Source organism: Pteropus vampyrus, unplaced genomic scaffold, assembly GCF_000151845.1.
Source record: "Pteropus vampyrus isolate Shadow unplaced genomic scaffold, Pvam_2.0 Scaffold6, whole genome shotgun sequence".
In the NCBI taxonomy this organism is placed as follows: domain Eukaryota; kingdom Metazoa; phylum Chordata; class Mammalia; order Chiroptera; family Pteropodidae; genus Pteropus; species Pteropus vampyrus.
In genome coordinates this window covers 1,180,677-1,204,406 of record NW_011888787.1, presented here as the reverse complement: position 1 = coordinate 1,204,406, position 23,730 = coordinate 1,180,677, and the positions used below count along the sequence as shown (strand labels likewise).

General features: G+C 47.8%; 1 protein-coding gene across 1 annotated transcript in view; it reads right to left on the bottom strand.

Moving 5' to 3' along the window:
• NOTCH2 (notch 2) overlaps positions 1-23,730 on the bottom strand; it is a gene marked incomplete at its 5' end in the record, with an annotated part of 72,961 nt that overhangs the window by 37,596 nt on the left and 11,635 nt on the right. Inside the window, 7 exons of the mRNA XM_023534849.1 lie at positions 9,026-9,136; positions 12,858-13,091; positions 14,392-14,505; positions 15,328-15,441; positions 16,332-16,520; positions 16,928-17,083; positions 18,376-18,609. Of these exons, the coding sequence (XP_023390617.1) occupies positions 9,026-9,136; positions 12,858-13,091; positions 14,392-14,505; positions 15,328-15,441; positions 16,332-16,520; positions 16,928-17,083; positions 18,376-18,609 (1,152 nt within the window). The remainder of the gene's footprint in view (positions 1-9,025; positions 9,137-12,857; positions 13,092-14,391; positions 14,506-15,327; positions 15,442-16,331; positions 16,521-16,927; positions 17,084-18,375; positions 18,610-23,730) is intronic.

Here is a 23,730-nt window from a genome sequence, read left to right as displayed (position 1 = left end):
GGAGGCTAAAAAACATGGTATTAAGCAATGAATGGTCAACAACAAAATCAGGGAAGAAATCAAAAGATACTTTGAGACAAATGAAAATGAAAACATGATGACCCCTCCCCCCCCAAATAATCTAAGGGACACAGCCAAAGTGGTTCTAAGAGGGAAATTCATGGCAATACAGGCCTATCTCAAGGAACAAGAAAAATCTCAAATACTCTAACCCTACATATAAAGGAACTGTAAAAAAGAATAACAAACAAAGCCTAAAGCGAGTAGAAGGAAATATGGATCACAGCAGAAATAAACAAAATAGAATCTAGAAAAATACAAACGATCAATAAAACCAAGAGCTGGTTCTTTAAAAAGATAAACAAAATTGATAACTCTTTAACTAGACTCATCAAGAAAAAAAAGAGGACCCAGATAAATAAAATCAGAAATAAAAGAGAAGTGATCATTGATACCACAGAAATATAAAGGATCATAAGAAAATACTACAAACGACCATATGCCAACAAATTGGACAATCTAGAAGAAATGGGTATATTCCTAGAAACATACAATCTTCCAAGACTGAGTCAAGAAGAAAAAGAAAATCTAAACAGACCAATAACTACTAACAAAATCAAATCAGTAATCAAAAAACTCCCAACAAACAAAAGTCCTGGACTGGATGGCTTTACAGATGAACTTTACCAAACATTCAAAGAAGCAATAACACCTATCCTTCTCAAAGTATTCCAAAAAATACAAGAGAAGAGAAGGCTCCTAAGCTCATGTTATAAGGCCAGCAAACCCTAATTCCAAAATCAGGCAAAGACTTCCCAAACCAGGCAAAGACTTACAAAAAAAGAAAATTATAGTTTGATATCCTTGCTGAACATGGATGCAAAAATCCTCAAAAAAAATTTAGCAAACCAAATTCAGCAATACATTAAAAAGGTCATACGCCATGATCAAGTGGGATTTATTCTTGGGATGTAAGGTTACCATGATATACCACATAAACAAAATGAAGGATAAAAATCACATGCTCATAACAATAGAGGCAGAAAAAGCAGTCAACAGAATCCAGCATCCATCATGACAAAAACTCTCAGCAAAGCGGAAACAAAGGGAACATATCTCAACATAACAAAGGCCATATATGACGAACCCACAGTTAACATCATACTCAACAGTGAAAAGCCAAAAGCGTTTTCCTTAAGATCAGAAATAAGACAGGGATGTTCAGTTTCGACAGTTGTATTCAACACAGTCCTAACCACCAGAGAAGAAAAAGAAATAAAAAACCTCCGAATTGGAAAAGAAGAAGTAAAACTGTCATTACTTGCAAATGACATCATACTACATATTAAGAAATCCTAAAGATTCCACCAAAAAACTATTAAAAATAATAAATGAATTTAAAAAACTAGCAGGATACAAAATTAACATTCAGAAATCAGTTGTATTTATATACTAATAATGAACTTCAGAAAGAGAAATTAAGAAAACAATGTCATTTATGATTGCATTAAAAATAAAATACTTAGGAATCAATTTAACCAAGGAGGTAAAGGATCTGTACTTGGAAAAGTATAAGACATTGAAAAAAGAAATTTAAGAAGATACAAATAAATGGAAGCATATAACTGTACTAATGGAAAAGAGGATACAAAATCATTAAAATGTCCATACTACCCAAAGCAACCTATACATTCAATGGTAATTTGAATGGTATTTTCAAAGAACTAGAACAAATAATCCTAAAATTTATAGGGAACAACGAAAGATCCTGAATAGCCACAACGATCTTGAAAAAGAACAAAGTTGGAAGGTATCACACCGCCTGATATCAAACTATGCTACAAGGCTACAGTAAACAAAATAGCATGGTACTGGCATAAAGACAGACACATAGATCAGTGGAAAAGAATACAGAGCCCAGAAATAAACCCATGCCTACATGGTCAATTGATCTATGACAAAGGCAAGAATATAAAATGGGGTAAAGACAGTCTCTTCAATAAATGATATTGGGCAAACTGGACAGATACATGTAAAAAAATGAAACTAGACCACATTCTTATACCATATATAAGAATAAACCAAAATGGATTAAAGACTTAAACATAAGATCTGAAACCATAAAACTCCTAGAAGAAAACATAGGCAGTAAACTCCTTGACATTGTTCTCGGTAATATTTTTTTTGGATATATATAGTTCCTCTCAGGCAAGGGAAACAAAAGAAAAAAATTACCAAATAGGACTATGTCGAACTAAAAAAATCATTGGAAACTATCAATAAAATGAAAAGACAACCTACTAAAAAGAAGATATTTGCCAATGATACATCCAATAAAGGCTCAATACCCAAAATATATAAAGAACTCATACAACTTAACACCAAAAAAGAACAGACAATGCAATTAAAAAATGGGCAGAGGACCTGAATAGGCATTTCTCCAATGAGGACATAGAGATGGCCAACAGACACATGAAAAGATGCTCAATGTCATAAATCAGAATGAAAATTAAAACCACAATGAGATATCACGCCACACCTGTGAGAATGGTTGTCATCAATAAATCAAAAAACAACAGGTGTTGGAGAGGATGTGGAGAAAAAGGAACCCTCATGCCCTGTTGGCAGGATTGCAAAATGGCGCAGCCACTAGAAAAAACTATGGAGGTTCCTCCAAATATTAAAAATAGAACTACCTCATGACCCAGCAATTGCACTTCTGGGCATTTAACCGAAGAAATCCAAAACAATAATTCAAAAAGATATACGCACCCCTCTGTTCACTGCAGCATTATTTACAACAGCCAAGAAATGGAAGCCACCTAAGTGTCCATCAACAGATGACTGGATAAAGAAGAGGTAGTACATACATACAATGGAATATTACTCAGCCATAAAAAAGGTTGAAATCTTACTATTTGTGGCAACATGGATGGACCTAGAGGATATTATGCTAAGTGAAATAAGTTAGAGAAAGGTTAAGTACCGTATAATTTCACTTACATGTGGGATCTAAAGAACAAAACAAACAAAACAGAAACAGACGCACAGATACAGGAACAAACTAGTGGTTGCGAGATGGGAGGGGGTCGGGGGCTGGATGAGAAGGTGAAGGGATTAAGAAGCACACACTGGCAGTTACGAAATGGTCATGGGGATGTACAGCGTAGGGAAGTCAATAATATCGTAAGAACTGTGTATGGTGCCAGGTGGGGACTAGAATTATTGGGGGGGGATCACTTCATAAATTACATAAACGTCTAACCTTTGTGCTGTACACCTGAAATAACATAAGATTGAATGTCAACCGTAACTGAAAAATAAAAATTTAAAAAAGCTTTTTTTATCACTGTTCTCAGCTGCTTTACCACAGACTCCTGTCTTCGGTTAGTCAGCCTCTACATTTCTACCTGTGGTAAATCTCAATTAACCAGAATGCTTGGTGGACGGACTAATAATTTAATGATTAATCTGGTTAAAAAGAAAGGCCATTTACTTTCCTTCCTAGAGTTGTATGGATCCATTTTCTGCTTCAGGAAGAAGAGAGAATACTATTCTAAATAAAATTTCGATTGTCCTCTGATAGTTGAGAAAACAACTCGGGGTCTTTCCCTCTACACCAGTGGTTCTCAAACTTTAATATGCAAAGAGAGCCGTTTAAAGTACTTGCTTAAAAGCAGAGTCTCAGGCCCATCACGATGGGCTGGGATAGGCAGGGTCTAAATCACATTTTAAATAACACGGGTGGTTCAAATACTATAGTTTGAGAAACTCTGACGTAGACAATTATTAGTTTATTGTCATGTAATAGTATAAATGCTCAGAATACATGAAATCGAAGTAAATGTTCTTCTTCTAAAACACACCCAAAATTGCACTTTGAAAAAATATCCGCTATAATCTTGACATACATTGCTTTAAGCTGAAAAGTGTGCCAATTATGAGTTTGCTTTGTTAAATTCTGAATAATTGAGATTTAACTATATATTCCAAAATGATAGAAAATTTAAAAATAACCCATAATTCTGTAAATGAGTGGCAACGAGTGACTGCTATGAAGGAATTCATACGTTTCAAAGAATACAATGTCCTGACTCAGATAAAAACATGCATTTTTATTGAAGAAAGAGTAACCCTGCATTTAAACAGGAAATTCCAAATGAAAAAGATACACACCCCTCTAAAGTATGGGTATTAACATTTTTCCACCCTCTGTCACTCTCTACACCATGATTGGTGGTTCCTGTGGTGAAGACCCATAATCTGGTAGCGGTTGCCGTTTTCCTCTTAAATGTTTTATTAATAACTTATTTTAAAATACTACTTCCTCAGCCTCAACCTCGGATTGTTTTTAGATGTCTGCCACTGGCACTAACACAGGAGTCGAAAGTCTTCAACAGCAAAGCTCTCTTCAGCCTGCGACAGGAAAAAGCCTTCTTCATTTTCTGTCCTTTTTTTGGAAGCACCTTCCCAGAAGCCACTCCTCTCAAGTTTCCTTCGTTTGCTTTTAAAACTTTTTCCAGAATCGATCTGAAAGCCGTCTTTAGTCAAGCGGGTTAAATGCTTCCCTGTGCAGTCTACTGTGAGGACCGACAGCTGATTTGCTGTCTAGGTCCCGCCAGCATGAGGCTATGCGCCTCGCTGGGCTCGGTGACTACTGAATGAGAAGCACACCAATGGTTTTCGCCTTGTAGGGACCCAACGTGCTCGCGGTGAATAAATGAAACCACGGTGCAGTTCAGACTCGAGAGTCTGGGATTGGATCTGGAAGTCCCATATTTGAGTTCTAGTCATTCATTTGGCAACATTTACTGAGTGTTTCCTTTGTCCTAGACACTGGCTAAAAAAAAAAAGTGATTTGGGGGATGTCCCTGCCTTCTGGAACTCACAGTCCTAGCCGTGCGACTCACTGGCTGATAACAGACACACCAAGCTCTATCTCAGTTGCAGTAGTTGTTAAATGGGGATATTAAAACTTCCCTCTCCACTTTTGTTAACTTTTTTATTGAGATATGATTGATATATAACCTTGTGTAAGTACAAGGCTTGATACATTTCTATATTGCAATATGATTACATCACAGCATTAGCGAACACCTCTACAGGTAACATAGTTATCATTTCTTTTTTTGTGGTGAGAACAATTAAGACCCACTTTCTCAGCAACTTTGATATTTATAATATCGCATTGTTGACTAAGATCACTATGCTGTGCATTAGATCTCCAGAACTTACTTACAAGTTGCAAGTTTGTGTCCTTAAACAACATCCCCCCGACTCCGCCCCCTGCTCTCCCAGCCCCCAGTAACCACTATTCTACTCTATTTTAACGAGTTCAGCTTTTTTACACTCTGCGTATAGGGGACAGCATACAGTATGTGTTTCTCTTTCTGACTTATCTCACTCAGTATAATGCCCTAAAGGTTTATTCATGGTGTCACGAATGGCAGCATTTTCTTCTTTCCCACAGATGAATGACATTCCATTGTCCACATACATATGTGCATATAGACAGATACACACACGCCATATCTTCTTTATCCTTCATCCACTGATGGACACCACTTTCTGGGAACTCAGTCCTTAGGTTGTTTCCGTATCTTAGCTATTGTGAATAATGCTGCCATGAACATGGCTGTGCAGATACCTCCTGGAGATACTGATTTCAGTCCCTCTGGCTATATACTCAGGAGTGCAACTGCTGGATCACATGGTAGTTCTGTTTTTGATTTTTTGAGGAACTGCCGTACTGTTTTCCACGATGACTATACCATTTACACCCGCATCATCGGTGGGTTCCCTTTTCTCCACATCCTTGCCAACATTAATTATATCTTACCTTTTAGATAACAGATATCCTATCAGGTGTGAGGTGATAGATATCTCACTGTGGTTTTGATTTTCATTTCTCTGATGATTAGCAATGCTGATCATATGTCTATTGGTCATTTGTTTGTCTTCTTTGGAGAAATGTCTATTCGGGTCCTTTAACTTTTTTTTTTTATTTTCAAGATTCTAAACATTTATTTATACATTTTTTAATGTATGTACCTTGTTTATACTTTCTTCCAGTCTTTAGTCATTTGCTTATGTATGTAGTCTAGGTTCCTGATTACACTTTTAAAAATCTTTTTAAGATTATGAACTCATTTGCTACGACATCTGCCACAATGCAATGCTCCTCATTTCTCCTCGCTCGTAGCAGTGTGCCTGTACAGGATATGCCACGACCGGGCGGGCTAAGGGCCAGAGAGCCAAAACGTAACTGCATGTTCGACACTTAAAAATTTGTAATTTCTAAACATTTATACTTTACTACTAATTAGGAACTACTGTAAGAGATTTAGAGAGAGAAGACATTATAAAACTCGTATTTAAGTTTTTTATTGTATTTTGGTGATCTTATAATAGTTTTATAGTGACCGTCATGCAGGTTAGCGATACTGGTAGATTGGTTACTCATGAGTAGCTTTTTAAATGCTATTTGAAAATCACTAGAGTTTGGTAGATTGTGCAGCTTTCAAAACTTCACTTGTTTCAGATAATAGCGAATTTTTAAATCCAAATTGATTTACAGCTTAAAAATACAATTAGTCTGATGTTAAATCGGGTAGCCTTGAGATTCACAGTGGACATTTCCAGTATCTCTATCTGGAAATCATTGTCTAATAATATTTTCTAAAATTATGTTTAGCTACTACTGTTTATTGTGATTTTTAAGTTGAGGTATAAAGGACACATAACATTATATTAGTTTCAGGCATATAACATGATGATTTGATATTTGCACATTTTGCAAAATGACCACCGTAATTCTAGTCAACATCTGTCACCACGTGTAGTTACAAAATCGTTGTTCTTGTCCTCTGCCCATTTTTAATTGAATTATTTCTTTGCTTTTAAGCCAGATGAGTTCCCTATCTATCTTGGACCTCGACCTCTTGTCATATGTATTATTTGTAAACATGTTCTCATGATGGAGGTCGCCTTTCAACTGCTTCCTTTGCTGTTTAGTTTCGTGTGGCCCCACCCACTTGTTTACTTTTTTGTTGACTGCGCTTTTGGTTTCTCATCCAACCTATCGACTTCTATGGACTGTAGCAGAAGTCAGAAAATAATGGATACGAAGGTAAAACTGAAAAAGTAGTTCACGCAACTGAAAAGTAGTTTATAGAGGTACCACATGATTTCTTACTTTTCTCAATCAGTAAGTATAGAGAGGTCTGAGGAAAACAGAGAATTAAGTCTTAAAAAAAACTCCCTTAATTTGTCGAAACTGTCACTGAAATGGTTTTTTAAAAAGCAATTAAAAAGTACTATTCAAATAAAACAAAGGAAAGAATGAAACATCTCACATTCACAGCCCATGAGCATATACCAGAGTCGTCTCTGATATTTTCAGCAGCCGAGTAAAAAATAAAAAAAAAAAAACAGACACAGAGAACAGTTCCAAGAACAGGGCACCACCCAGTAACCAAAACATTCCATTTCTTGCTTATGTAGTTTCATGCTACACCTTCGGTTTACTTAGAATATTTTTAGCCTATGTCTTCCCTCCTTGACCTTCCTGGCTTGCTAAATGTAAAAAAGGGGGAGAATATGATTCACTGGCATTTCAAAAAAAAGGTCCAGCCTCAGGCTTACATATCCAAAAGAAGGCACGGCAGGCGCCCACCGAGGCTGCCCACCCAAGCCGGAACCAGCACGGGTTCGGGCGCACAGCTGCCTGCGGTGGCCTCCTGCCCGCCGTGCCCTGATGACGTCCCTGAGCCTGTCGAGGCTCCGGTTTCTCGTCACTACCGGAAGAATGACAACGGCAGTGGCAAGCAAGTGCCGAGCTCAAAACGAGTCCTTAATAAACGAAGCGGCCCTTATTACCCGTGTAACAAAATGCACGTCACGTCCTCTCTCGTGGGACTTTCTGCGTATTCAGTGGGCGGCCACGTAACCCTGGCGCGAGTTTCAGGACACACGTGTGCCCTGGCTCCCGCTGGCAGCGCTGGGCACCGAACCCGAGCACTGTCATCGCACCTGTCTTCTGAGCGACCTTCCACCGACAGGGGTGACGGCGACCTGCGCGGGCCACAGACGCCCTCGCTCACATCCGCGATGACACGAGGACGACAGCGGACTGTGAGACACAGAGCAGCGTTCGGCTCTGCGCCAGTGGGGGGCGGACGCTCACGCGGCTCTGACCGCCTTCCATGCCGCGCGCGGGTCAGCAAGCTCTGCGGGAAGTGGCTCGCGTTGGTTGCCAATGTCCATGCGGCATTCATGACACGGTAACGCCATATGTTAGTGCCCGCTTGCGTGTGGCACCGTCTAGAAAAAACAGGATAGGCCCAGTACGTGCCCCCCAGGGGTGCCACTATCGGACGGGTGTGTAAGGGACCACGGCACCTTTTCATCAGGAGGGTAAAAGACAGAGGTAATCCCATCAACAAGAGAGAGAAGGTGTGTGCACACATGTGTGCGTGGGGGATGCTCTGGCTGCTTATAATCTAAGAGGAGTTACAACCAACTTTATTTTAAGCATTTACTTCCTTCCTCCTGGGAAGAAAATATCTCACTTGCGTGAGTCAAATTAGGTTGGTCTTCTCAAGTTCTGGCCGCATCCAACAAGTTCCCATAAGAAGAAGTTCTCAGAAAAAAAAAGCATTTAGTTTTTTCATAGAATTTCACCTCGGCGCTGCCTTTACGGAAGGCGAAGGCATTCGCTCCCAAGGCGGCTTGGGAGCCATGCAACTCAAGCACAGCGACAGAAACTCACAGTCTGACCGGAAATTCTTCTCAGGTAGCTACACACACACGGTCTGAAAACCTTAACTACCGAAAAGTTTCGTGTTACAGTTTAAGGCAGGCCCGTAGGGAGAAAACTGGGCTAGAGAAGCACGGAGACAAACGTCTACCCTTCCAGGAGACAAAGGAACGGGAAACATCTGAAAAGTGGTTTCCCTTCGGATGCCCTTTTCTCAGCGTGACGGGCCGGCGGCGGGACCGCCCAGCGAGAAGGAGCGTTCGTTACCTGTGAATCCCGGGGAGCAGACGCAGCTGTACCGGTTAACGCCATCCACGCAGACTCCGTGGACGCAAGGGTTGCTGGCGCAGTCATCAAAATTGATTTCACAGTTGACACCTGCAGACAACAGCGGAGAGAAACCACGCGATGTGACCGCTGAATCACGGACGGTGTCTGCTGGCGACGCCAGGTGTCACACCTGGAGCATCCGCCAGCCCCCGACAGAGCGTAACAGCAGTTTTCAGAGCACGGTCCTCCAGACCCTGGCGGAGGGTCGTGAGCTCAGAGGATCTCACCCATCGTACTGAGCCACGATCTGCCTGTTTCGTGTTAGCACTGGCACTGCCGCCGCGAAGGCCGGCGGGGAGGCGGCCGGCCGGCATCAGAGCGGGAATCCGGGCAGCGGCACCAGCGTGCAGCAGAGGTCGCCGGACTCTTCACCCCCCACGCGCGCACAGTACAGACCAGAGGGACAGGTCTGCTTATGAATGACTTTGGCGAGGAAGTCAAAATTACCAACGCCTTGGTTTTGTCAAAATTATTAACTTCATCACTTTGTCACATCTTGATCCTTGCGTGTACGTCCGCTGGTCTGTGTGACAAAATGGGAAGCACACAGAAAGCGATTCTGTGGCCTCCCAGACCCGGAGCTGACTCCGGGAACCGCAGCCAGGCGACTGGGCTCTGAACGCAAATGGCTGCTCCTTTCACGGAATCCCATCTTACTCGGAAGAATGACGGACAAACCAGGGCTGTTCAGACCCGAGTACGGGGCTCACATTAAGTGAGAGAAGCAAACCTGCCATTTCAAGAAAAACAACTGGGCATTGTGCTCCAAAGATCAAATTTAAGCTTTCACACGGCAATCGAAATTTTGGAACTTGTATGCACCACCATGAGCTTGAAACTGACAGCTACTGTTCTGGTCTAAAGCTCAAGAGAAATCTTAAAAGCATCAGGTAACCTCCTCCTCCTCCTGAGCATGCTGCCTCCTTCCAGGTCTGTGCCCCAGAGAAGTGCAGAGTCCGGCTTTGGTAATAAAGGTTTAATTGAACATATAATTAAATACAGGGCAGGGATATCCCAATCATACTGTTACCATTATTTTGTGAAAATACTCATGATGTTTCATTATTTCTTTATCATGAATTTAGTGATGCTTTTTTAGGTATCGGAGAAGAATACCGTGGTGGTTTAAAAAGTCTGAAAATAAAGCCTGGTGATAGGAATTATAAACTAGCAAACAAAACTTCCCTGATGAAATGCTATAATTTTTATTCACTCGCACTTTGTATTAATATTTATTAACAACAATAATTACGTTAAAATTTATTGAGCTGTGATGCGCAAAGTACTCTGTCTTCCGCTTTATACAGCTTTTCTCTAAACGTCTCACTCAACTGCCAAATCGAGTTGCGTTACCCCACTTCATCACAACCTGCACGACGAAGGCAGCCCAGCTGAGATGTGACCCCAGCTTTCTGGACTCCAGATCTGTCACCACCACAGTGGTCGCTCTGTGAGGAACGAGGCTACATTGATTGCTTCACTAGCCACACAGGAGTCGAGTTTCCACACTCCTCCTATAGGAGTGTCCAACCCCGCACTGAGCCCCCTTCTGTCAAGCGGGCCCTGGAAAGCCACCGCAGTCCAGGGTGACTCCGCCCCCAAGGCCATTATTATCTGAGCAGGAACAAACGCCCAGCCCAAGCCGGCCAATGAGATTTTCCCAATGTAATGTAGTAATATAAACCGTGGGACCTCAGGTCTGCAAATGGCCCTGGTCCTCATTCCTACAAAGCCTTATTGCTCAAAAACTCATTTGAAATCCATAAGACGCTTCTTGTGCTTTCGCTAAATTCTATTTGTTTTATAGTTGTTGTTTACTTGTTTGTTAATAATTCCTTAAGCCAGTCAAGTTGGATTCTGACACGAAACCAATAAAAAAAAAACTTACTTAAAACAGTTTTCCATCTTAAGACTCCAGGTGGAAGAGGGCATCAGAAACATCGGAAGCCGTTCTGGCTAATTTGTCTCGCTGTCGGTGCCCAGTGAGTGAGAAGCCACGACTGTAATTAGCACCCCGTAAATCGTCTCTTCTGTCTACACGCTCGTCCGAACCCCAGCCTCCCAACTTAGGACCCCATTACGGATGGGTCGTGATCTTACTCGAGAACTCAGAGCCTATTCATACTGACTGACTGAGCGAACCGTTTCACCCGGGCCCCCCGACGCCAGGTCCCTCTCCCCCAGTACAGGATTTCTTTCTGTTGCCTGCATCTCTGTGCTTTAATTCTCCTGACAGCCACAGAAACCGATCTGGCCGTTTTCTGAGAGATTCGGGGTCTCCTTTCTCCATGCTGCCTGCACGCCACTCATACTTACTTCTTGCCTTTCTCGGTGACGGCTACTTACACCTTGCCTTCGCTGTCCTCCCCAGGGGACGCACCTGATACATCCTGGCGTAATGATACAATCGCAGAGAAAACACAGCGCTTGCTGAGCCACCGCACACCCAGGTTTCCAGGGCGCTCGTTACAGCGGGAGAGAGAGCTCAGCCTACAGCAGCCCTCCCCCCCCCCCGCATTCTAAAGCCTCCCATTCAATTGCTTGTAAATCTCTCAAATTTCTTTTCGTCCTGCAATTTCTCATGTCTGGGGACCAGCCCGGAAGCAAATTGCTTTTGGAAGGTTTCACAAAGATCCATTCAGTCCTTTTAGTGAGTTATCTCAACGTGCAGGGGAGGGCATTCTCAGCTGTGAAGGCATGGGATGTTTTTCATATGCTTGAGCAACTCAAAAAGGACCTTGTTTTCAAACTTGGCATGTACGAGGTCCTGGATGAATACCAGGGCCTCTGACGAGTCTGAAGGAATGGATTTGGAAATCACAAAATGAAACGAGGGCAGCTCGCCGCCCTCCCCCACCTTTGCCCCCTACCTAGGCCGTTTCCCTGAATTCGAGAATGAGCTCACTCACTCACTCCCTTGTGTTGGCATGTCCCCCTCCAACAAAGGCAGACACTAGTTAATATTCCACTAATACATTTTCCTTTGATCTGGGACATAGCACTTCTCTGTCCATTAACCACAGTTGTGACTATAATTATTCCTCGGATAAGTAAAACAGAACCCAGCGAAACCTGTGTTCTGCTGCTGCCTGAGAAAATCGTTGGACACCCCCACCCCTCCCCGCCCCCCACAAGGAGCAGCACGCCTCAAAGCGAACAGACCGTCATTCAGCCGGAGTCGGGGAACCACGGTGAGCTCGGCGGACAGAGCCGGCTCCGCATCCTAATTACGGCCTCCTCTCTCCTCGCCCTCGCAAGCCCCCCGAACGCCCCAGCCCACTGGGGACAAATGGCAGAAGCAGAGCGTCACATTCAAGATACTGGACCCTGACACAGAGAAAACCCACTGCACAGACAGGTGGGGGGCAGGGTGTGGGGTCCCGGGGGACGGCCGACCTCATCTGTCTGCGTGTGGTGCAGGTTAAAGAAAAAAAAAAGGCAATAAAATCCAGCCGCAGAAGCAGGAGGGTTTTCAACTTTAAATGCTCATTTCAACTCTTCCAAAGTGGTGTGCTCCTCTGGAGGAAAACACATCACAAAATCGCCAGCTTTGTACAGCGATCGTCTCTCATTTCTTTCTTGGCGAGAGCCATCTCCCTTTGAGATGCTTCGGGCTGTGGCTTTGGCTGCGCTTCTCAGAAAACAAAAAAAAAAAGACTCTTTGCTAGGTGTCTGAGTGTTGGCCACAGGAGTCGAGACATCATGTGAGCGTCCGGGGAGCAGCGGGACGGCGCGGGGGGCGGGCGGGGGACGGGCCGGGGCGGCTTACCCGACGTGCCCGGCGGGCAGTTGCACTGGTAGCCGTTCACCAGGTCGATGCAGCGGCCCTCGTTCAGGCAGGGGCCGCTGTGGCACTCGTCTATCTGGTCGCTGCAGATGGCGCCCATGTAGCCCGGGTTGCAGACGCAGGTGTACGAGTCGATCCCGTCCTGGCACTGGCCGTGGTGGCAGGGGTCGGGGTCACAGTTGTCGATGTTCTCCTCGCACAGTGCGCCGGTGAACCCTGGGAAAGGAGGCGTGAGAGCCGGGGCTGCTGCTGCGCGCCCGACACCCCGCGCTTCCTACACGCCCCGCGGCCTTCTTTACATCGCGCGTCCCCTCCCGGAGTGCTATGCGTATAGGGTGAGTTTTCAATAAATACGCGAAGAAAAAGGATGAACGAGTTATGAGCACTTCAAAGAAAATCTAGGGACAAATAAAAGCTCCTTCATCCACCCTTAAATCCCTTTGGGAGGACTGCGGGGAGCCTCTCCTCCCTTTCGAACATGACTTTGAGGTTCTGCATCTGTCTCCCACAAAGGTTATTCTCTGTGAACGTAATCGGGCCAGCGGGGGACGAACCCTGGAACTTCTCCAGCCACAGACGACGGTTTGTGGAAAGGAAAGGAAGTTAAGTGGTTCATCTGACGGGGCCTGATCCGAGCAGGCCTTATAAGGGGTGACGTCCCAATACTGCTGAAATATTAATTTTCTGTGTTTATTTTTGTGACTTAGTTTGCTTTTCTATGACTAGAAAGAAATCACGCACGTGACGTTTCAAATCCTTGAAGGACCCATTTCCGAAAATAAGAAAAATGTCTTGAATTATATTCGTAACTTCTTTCTTTGTTAAGCGGTGGGATGAAAAGGACAGTGGAAAATCACCTTTCCTGAGCATTTCCAGTCCTTCCCTACAACACTGGTCTGTGAGGAAGCGAATGTGTTCGTATTCAGACCACTCCCAAATGAAAACTGTGGCCACAGAGCAGAAGCGTGGAGCATTTGTAACTAATTCTTTTTGACTTTAGTAGAAGTCAGGAAAGCGGACCCCAACGTTGCCTGCAGAGCTCTCTCTTCTCCGGATACACACCTGGCTCTCAGTGCATGAGTCTCTACTCGCACGCAACTGCCCTGAGCTTTCGGGGCCTTTGTTCAATCACTTGCCTCAAGAAACACAGAGACAGGCCTCCTGCTGAGGAGCCCCAGTGAAAAACAGCATTCAACAGGAATTCTTCCCTTTCCCCGAGGAGTAAGCCAAGCCAGCTGGACTCACTGCTACCAAAATCTGCCCCAGAAAGACATGGCCGCCAAGTAGAAAGGTCCGGGCCAGGCCGCTCTCGTGGTAGAGGAGGAGGTGGAGGAGGAGGAAGAGGAGGCAGGTGGGGTAGAAAGAAAGAGAGAACAGCAAGAAATACTCTGGGAGAAGATCGTGCGCAGTAGAGAACAGCCCCGTGAGGGACGGGGTGGGGGTGTGGCCGGAGCGGGGCAGCCTCCTACGTTGCTCAGGCAGACCTCCCGGGGGCACGTGACGTGGAAAATCTTACCTGTGGCACACTGGCACTCGTAGCCGTTGGGGTGATCGATACACTTTGCCCCGTTCAGACACGGGGTGCTGGAACAGTCATCAATATCGATCTGGCAAACTGGCCCGGTGAAACCTGGAAAGGGCACAGGGGTGACAGAAGTCAAAGGCCTGGCCTACGTCTCCCTCCGTTATGAGAACGATGCCGAGGAGTTAGGGTTGCTGGGTTAGGGTTCCAGTGGGGCTTATGCCAATGCGTCAGCAAAAGTAAACTTATTCTCCCCGATAGGGAACTGGGAGGACTGGGAGGAGCTCAGGCCATCAGAGGCACCCGGGTGTGTCTCCACCTATTTCTTCCCCTCCCACATTTCATGTCCAGCTAAGACGGGGAGTGAACGGTTATGGACGGAGCCCTCGAACACGTGTAGTGCCAGCGGGCCTGGGCCCGTCTCTCCGAAGAAACGACGAGAGGCAGAACATCTGGCACGTCTTCCACAATGTCCTTTTGGGGAGCCAAAGAACAGGCAGAGCTTTCTCTGGAAAAAAGGACTTGTGTCGTCTGTTTCTGAACCCAGGGCTGAAATGTCTAAAAATAATCATCTCGTGAAGGGGCTTCAAGAATGTGACTCATGGAGGAAAAAAAAAATCCTGACTAGCCGAAAACCAAGGCTGCTCTGAGGTGTGACCTTTCTGCCACACACGCACAGGCAGAGGGGTCATGGGCCACTTGGGACGGACTCGGACTTCTGGCCACGGAGAAGGTGACAGGCGTCCTTGGACCCCATTCCTGCGGACCCCATTCCTGCGCACACACGTGCCGCTCCTGACGCGCTTCCGGCAACGGTGGCCTCGCGTCCAGTCCTCGCGTCCAGCCCACGCGCCGTCGCTCCCTCCCCACCCCCGCGGCCAGTCGGCTTCGCGCTCTCAGAGCGCCCCGGGGCCGGCGGCGGCCACTTACCCGGCGGACACAGGCACTGGAAGCGGTTGACTCTGTCCACGCACTGCCCGCTGTTCACGCAGGGGTTGCTCTGGCACTCGTCTATCTCCAGCTCGCAGTGCACGCCTTTGAAACCTGAACCGACGGGCCACACGGGCGGCTCAGAAGCAGGGACGCGCGTGCGCTCGCCGAGCGCGCACAGATTTGCAAAGACCTCTACATCCTCTGTCAGCACGACCGTTTCCGCAGACGGCAAAGCGGACTCGGCCACGATGGGCAACAGTGGCTGTCAGGCCAGACGGGGGACACTCTGGGACAGCCGTGTCACTGTGAAGGAGGAAGAGGCCACCTCCAAAGGCACTGGTGAGACCTGGCATGCTGACTAAGACTGCGCCCTGTTCTCTGACCAGTCCAGGCGTTGCTTTGAGGACAGCGCCAGACCCACGGGATCCCCGCTCCGTGCTCCTAAAGACCAGTTGGGCCGGAGATGCTGGTGCTCTCGGGCTGTGAGCTGAGGCCAGGCCGGGAGGACCCCCAGGTGGGAGCGGCCACCGTCACCCTCTGCGGTTAGGCGGATTTAGCTGTGCTCTCTCAGGCGCACCACTAATCAACCACGTGTACGTGACTACGATGAAGTGCGGGCTCCCACACGCTCATGGTGAAATTAACGTCCAGAAGTGGAATGGCCTCGTGTCATACTTTCCAAGGGAATCTGGAAAGCTTGACGTTTAGAGGAACCTTACAGTAAACCCTTTATTAAAGAATATCTGCCTAAAAACGATCCCTTCTAAATTTTTCCCTTCCTCGTAACTGATGTCGACACAGGGGTTTGTTTAGTTTGGTTTCTGCAGCTCTAAGAATTCCAGCTCCTTACGGGTCCCCTGGGCTGGGAACCCCGCCACCACTGAGAATTAAATGCTGACCCGAGCTCACGGAGCTGCCACGCTACACTCGGGCGCTCCACCTACGAGAGGCGCAGTCCGGTGTCTCCTGTCTCGACCCCACACACCGATGGGCCCACGTACCTGGCATGCACAGACAGGTGAAGCCTCCGATCTTATCCAGACAGGTGGCGTCGTTCTGGCAGGGGTCCGAATGGCACTCGTTGACGTCCATCTCGCAGCGGGGCCCGGCATAGCCTTTCAGACACTCGCAGTGGAAGGCACCGTCCGTGTTCACGCACTTCCCCGCGTGCTCGCAAGGGTTGCTGTTGGCTGGAAGACACAAGCACCGGTGACTGGAACCCGTGGAGTCGCCAGACGCGGACTACGGCAGTGTCCGAGCGCCACGGCGCCCGGGCGAGGCTCCCGCTTCCCTGTTAGCAAACGAATCAGTCCGTACGACGAGGGCCGTCTCGACTCTCCCGCGTCTCTGCTGTTCTTTCCCCCCGACTGTCACGAGGTCGGGCTTCAGAGTAAGAATCAAGCGCAGAACGCCATATATTTCAGTTCCCGGAACAGAATACGGGATCGTGCCGAGGGGTTAGCTGTGAAGCGTGGGCACGCGGCAGGGGAGATCTGCGCTTGCGTACGACACGCTCTCGGGGTGAAATGTGCTTCAGTTTAAGTGCTTGCTGCGCTCGACAGACAACACAGGAAGAGGAAAGAGTCCGTGAACTCACCCATGGTGCATTCGTCCACGTCTTCCGTACAGTCAGCCCCTTTGTAGCCTTGCGGGCAGGTGCAAATATACTGCCCATTGAGGGGGTTGGTGTCACACAGTGCCCCCTTGTGGCAAGGATTGCTAATGCAGGCATCATCCAGATGACATAAGAGACCTGTCCCAAGCAGAACAAAGAGAAAAGGTCCCTCCTTGGGCAAGAGCTGTCTCTTTCGTGAAGGAGGGAAAACCTTTTATTGGCTCATGAAAATACAATATGGAGACGCAGAGGCAACTTCCTGATCCCACCCTAGAAGGGACAAGCTGCAGCCGAGCAAGGAGTCAACGACCTGGTGCCCTGACTGAGCATCAGTCACGGGCCACAGTGGCCGTCTCTGAGATGGTCAGAGACAGGAAAATGCGACAGCCTTCCTTTAGTGCTTCCAGATTTAGCAAATAAAAATAGAGGATGCCTAGTTCGATAGGCATTTCAGATAAACAATAAATTTTTACTCTATGTCTCAAACAGTGCACGCGTGCTGCGTTTTATTAGGTAACCTGCTTTCCCCACGTCATGATGACTGGCGATCATGGCACCACCAGCATTTCCCCAGGCCCAGAGGGAAAACAGAGCGAGCATCGTCCGCCTGCAAGAGGGCAGCTCTTGAACAGTGTCGACATTCTTGGCTCAAGTGCCCTTGGGACTCTGAAGACATTACCAGGCCCCATGTTCCCAGTAGTTCACAAGGGAACTGGATTTTCCAGTCTGCAATTAGCTTAAGAACAGGTAAGGAAGGCTTCTTCTGCAAAGCTGGAGGCGGGGCTTCTGGGAAGGCAGGGATGTGAGAACACTCCAGAACTGCTGGGTGCGAGGTTCTCCGAGCGTGTCCCCTCCCACCGCATTGCCAACCTCCTCTCCTCTCCACTACGGGAGCCCGAAGCCGTTGCACCGAGGGGCTAGGGCGACGTGAACCCTGCGGTCGGCACAAAGCCTCCCTCAGAGGCACATGTCCACAGACGCTGCGATCTGGAACGCACCCAAAGGCCTCTCTCCTGCCAACTCCTTGTGAATAGACCATTTCTCCTTAAAATGAAGTCCCTAAATCCATCCATTAGTAATTCTGTCTCAATTCCTAAGAGACTCCTCTTGATTTCTGAGGTGCTTCTCGCCCACAGATCTTAAGGCGGTCGGTCAGTAGACGCCCCCGAGGCAACGGTAACTAACTTTCACTTTTCTAGGATTAAAAACTAAGGTACAAACAGTTGGGCTGAGACGCGGACGTCCCCAGGGAGAAGACTAACTTCACAGCCCTTGGGCTAGTGACGACACTTGTGGAGGAGCCGCCCTGAGGCACGTGTCCCTGCACGTGGGGGTTCAAAGGACAGGCCACCGGGACGAGGGGCTCGGAAACCCCGGATGCGCGCCGGCCCCCTCCCCGGCCCCCGGCCGTGTGGCTCTGCTGGCCGTACCTGCCTTTCCCTCTGGGCACATGCACGAGAAGGAGGCCACGCGGTCGATGCACGTGGAGCCCGGCGTGCAGGAGGCGAAGGCGCAGTCGTCGATGTTCTCGCTGCAGTCACCCCCGCTCCAGCCGTTGACGCACACGCAGCCGTAGCCGCCGTTGCGGTTGGTGCACGTGCCCCCGTTCTGACAGGCGTTGGGCTGCAGCAGGCACTCGTCCACGTCCTCCGTGCAGAACTGTCCTTTGGGGGGGAAGCGCCTTTGATCAGGATTAGCGCCACGCCGGCCCCCGCACATTCTCCACCCTCCTGAGACCTGCCTGGAATGAAGGCAGGCGGAACGCGCAGCGGCCTGGGCCCTCGCGTGAACGTTAAGGCCGCCGTGAGCCATCCGAATGATACTGATTCTAAGCAAATAATCTGAAGAAGAGTGGAAGTGGCTATCCTTAGGAACTCTGCCAACTTGAGAACTTAGCCCACCTACCAAAGAGCAGATAAGTCTTTTAGGGTCCCTGACTCAGGTGAATTCCGGGGACAGTGAATGTGTGACTGAGAAGGGGGAGGACAGAGAGTCTAAGAGATGAGTAAGAGACTGATGAGAAGGAACTTAAAGCTCAGAATGTTGGGGCGATGGCTCTGCACCTGGACCATCGGTGTCAGGATCCTGGTTATGAGACTATACGACAGTTTTGCATGGCGAGGTGGCCACTGAGGGAGACTCTGTAGAGGGTACAGAGTCTCTCCATTAATACTTATACCTGCATGTGAAATTATATTATCTCAAAGTAAAAAATGACAGTAAGGGCGAGCAAAGGTAGCGAGAAGAGGTTAATGACAATTAAAGCCTCGGTAAAACCTGGATGCGAAAAACAAAGCCAAGAAGAGACTGGAGTAAATCATACCCAGCCCGAGGCAACCAAGCTTCAAGGACACAGAAATTGTGGACTAAGACGCAGAAAGTCGACCCAAGTAATGGAAGATGGAAGAAGAATCAGTCTGTTCTGCCTCAAAAACAGCAAACTGGAGGATGATAAATGTAAGACCGCTATGGACTCTCGGCAGGTCACTCTGATAGCAAAGGACGGGGGACCATGGCGAAGGCTCTTGGGTCCCATGACAAGGACCAAGAGTATGTCTTTGGCTTAGAAGCCAGGCATTCGTGATTAACAAGCAGTTTAATGCCAGGCCAGCTGAACTGTAAAACAAGTCGATGAACTGGTCTTACTGCAGGTCTCTTAATTCCAGTTTCGAGAGCGAGCGAAGGAGCTAATATCCGGGTCATCGGAAACACCACACGTCACTGAAACTCAAAAAACCTCAAAGTGTGCTTACTTCTTTCTTTGTAAAAGAACTCCGTGAATAATTCAAAAAGGCATTCTGATGGAGAGGCCTCTTAATGAAAAAGTGCATGATGCTTATACTCAGAACATGCCAAGGCTATCCCTAGTCTGTAGAATGCCTAACAATAATTCACTGGCTCGAGTATTTTCAGAAAGCCCGCACTGCGCCCAGCTGAGGAGGCATCACTGCCAGCAGAAGCGAGTTGTGTCCGATTTCACCTGAGTGACCACCCATCCTTCATTCCCATTATTACACCATTCTTTACACCCGTTACCACATCCATTATTACAGGACCGACATCACTGTGTCGCACTTATGTAATTACGCATCTCTCTCTCTCTCTCTCGTCACCTGGCTGCAAGCAGTCTCGGTGCATTAACGCTTTTCTGTATTCCCAGCCAAGATCGCACTGCCTAGGACGGCAGGATGGGCGCGTGGGCACCTGTGGAACTCTGTGCCCAGCGACTCCCTTCTGGGTTCCTCTCCTCACCCCACTTCATCTATAATTCTTGATGCGGCCACCATGCCTTTACGTGATCACGCCCTCCTGGGCAGAGCTGACTGATCCAGGATGGGCATCTGATGAGACTTATACATACTGTGTCTCTTTTCCAAACTTTTGGACTAGGGACCCTTTGTCACATGGACCGATAGGAAGAAGTGGCTGGTCTACAGAGAAAGTGATCAGGGTGACTCGGAAGAAAGAAACAGAATCGTGGAGCATTCAAGTTATTGGTTCCGGCTGTTCCTGAGGCTCACCTGCTCCTAAGCGCATCCCAGGGCACAACTACTCTGAGAGATGTCCCCTCTGATGGGTTTCCCCAATTTCAAAGGGGGATCTGTTGGGTGCAACCCCATAGTATGAGCTAATGCTGAGTGAGTGAGTGAGTGCATGCATTGGCAATAATTTCCCTCGAGGCGGATGACGTCATTTATTACAGAAAGTTTTGCTCCCTTGCTGTCCTGGTAGAAATGCTACCTCGGATAGAGACAGATGTGTAATTAGGATACAGGTGGGATTTAGAAATGAAAACATGACGAAGAAGTAGATGAAGAGCTGCTGTAACCTGGAAATGAAGGACAGTCTCGTCTCTTATACTGATGTGAACTCAAAATCTATGCTAGCTAACCTCGAACCACAATGACTTACAGAGTGTGAGCAATTTGGATGTTATTTTTCTTTTTGACTGGCTCTGAGATAATTCTGAGTGCAAGACACTGGGTTTAAAAACATCTCATACGCGTTTCTTATGCATCGTAACACTGAGACACTTAAATATTGTAGTAAGACAGACTGGGTAACTAAAACGGTGCTTGGCATGGAGATTTGGCACTGTGGCCTACTACGACCCAGGCACTGCACTTGAACGGTGACAAAAATTACCTCACTTACGGCTGGAGAATCGGGCTCCGAGAGATATTAAAACACCTGCCTAGCATGAGGCTCCGTGATCTCAAGGAGCCGGGGTTTGAACTAGAGTTACCTGACTCGAAAATTCTTAACGAAGACTTGAGGTGTGAGTCTGACTGTGTGAAAACTGCCTCTGCCTGTCCCGTTTCCCAGCACACCAAGGCACGGGGACGCGGAGGGGGGGCAGATAGTGAGGACGAAAACCGTGACTCAACTGGATTACTGGAAAAACGACGGCACGTTACTATGCAAAATCAAACACGCTTTTGGGTACAGTTCACTCTCTTCTGAACGAGATTCATATCTGAAAGTTAGATACTGTCACTGAGCACCTTCGGACTGTGTATTTCATTAGATACTGTTTGGTAGAGAAACCAAATCTAGAGTCAAGGGCACATTGGCTTCTAAGTGGTTTTCTACGGAATGGATCATTTTCTCTAAGCTCTGGGCACAGTTCTCCAGTGCGACATTCCTTCCCAGGCTCATTTACGTCGCAACTTTTTTCCCCTCCGGATTCCAATTCGATCGATGTTTTAAAATCCAGAATGTAGACAACAGTAACCCAGGTGGTCAGTCCAATGCTTGTTCAAGAATTCTCGGTCGGACGTCTGCTAAGACACTGCACTTCCTCGGGGTCGTCACCCTCAGGGCACCGGAGGAAACTAAACGTCAGACCTGCAGGGCTCAGAAAGGGAAGGTGACCTTCCCGAGGTCATAAACCGGTGACAGCACTGCCATTCAAACCCAGACCTGCTGCTTTTTCTGCTACAGCACAGCTACATGCCCAGCCCCGGAGTAGAGAGACAGGGTCTACAGACAAGGTCCCTGGTCCCAGGGTTTCTGAAACACACCGAGGCGGCTCGGAGGCACGAAGCCATTAAAGGACACTCTTGGTAGAAATAAACAAAGGCAGAAGGTCACGGAATGTGGAAATGGGAACAGCCCCTGGTGACCTGGGCTGGCGGAGCTGCTCACGGAGGGTGGCGAGGGGAGGTCTTGAAGATATCAAAAAGGGCGAAGTGTATCCTTTGGCTGGGGTTTAAGAGGGGGAAGGCTGGAGATCGTTTGAGAAGCTTTGAACAAGCAAAGGGAGCTGTGGGTCCATGGGTGGGGAAGACACGATCGAAATTGCCTTTGAAGATCAGTCTGCCAGTAGGACACAGGCGGTCCAGAAAGTGAACGACGGTAGTTTCAGAGGGAGAGGAGGCGAGAGCACCAAGTTACGAGCTACCGAGCACATGACAGCCTCTGGGGAGGAGGGAGCCAGCCCTACCACGCTACCAACCCTCCCCCCCAAACAGGTCTCGGCTCGTGCCAGCATCTGTCTCAACACGCAGACTCTGCTGGTAACCCCCAGAAATATGAGTGCAAAGCTCACGCTAGCTTCTGAGGACATCAATCATCCCGCTTAGTAATTTCACCTGCCAGGTAGTGCCATTTAGCACTGGGGCTAAGGCAGGGGGCTGTCAGGCGCCCCCCGTTCTCTGTGTGCCCAGGAAATGGAAATGGCCTGTTGCGAGGAACTACCTTCTCTGTTGCCACCTCGGCGGGAACTGTCACCGCCACAGCCTCTGCTGACGCCTTAGCGCCTCCTGCAGCCACTGACCGTTTTCTGGGTGATCGTTTTCCCTCATAAATCCATCTCTCCCCTTCACGTAGTTCATCCCAGCCATGACGGCTTACTGCTGGTTCCCGCAGCATTAGCTTCTTTCCTACCCCAGAGACGCTGCGTGTCCTGTTCTCCCCACCACAAGCCCCCTTCCCCCTCTTGTTTATACGTCTGGTTATTTCTCATCCTTAGATCTCTCTTATAACCAAGGTGGATCCCCAAATTCACATGTCCCCATTTTTCTCCATCACTGCATCTACTGCATTCATCAAAAGTTGTAATTTGATGTTTATTACTCTCTGCAGTGTCTGCCCCTGTTGGACTATAAACTCCCATGAGGGCGGGGACTGTGTCTGCCATTCACCTCTGCTCCCATGTCAGGAACCGTACTGGGCACCTGGTATCAGTGGTGACGCAGATCTTAGACCCTAGAGCCCATCTAACGTGCCCATTTTACAGATGAGGATACTAGGACCAGAGAGGTGTCATGACTTGTCCATGTTGGTACAGCCAGTTGGAAGAAGAATTAGAAATAGACAAAATTAAAAACGAAAATCAGTAAGTACTGAAAAGGCTGTGAGGTCATGGCAGATCGATTTAGTCTCAACACGGGACAGGGACTCTGAGCTGGCTGCTGAGGAGCAGGGCCGGGCTGGGAAACACAGGGGAGCAGCAAGGTGTCTCAGCAGCGCACCTAAGGAGGGGACGACACAATGACATCACCAGCAGCGACCAGCAGAACAAGAAGCGTGCTGTGCTGGCTGTAAGGAGCAGGCCAGCTTCCACGCCGATCTTTTCCTACTGGCCCATCCTGCTGCCTGAAAACCATAGGATGATCAACATTATGGGTACAGCTGTGGCAGTAAACATGACAGAGTGGACCCACGGGGACTGTGCTGAAACGGAAACCTGACCTGGCCTCACCGGCACCGTGCCCCAGCCCAGCGAGCCACGGACCACGGAGCAGGCAGCATTTGCGCTCTGCAGGACGCTGGGGACAAGC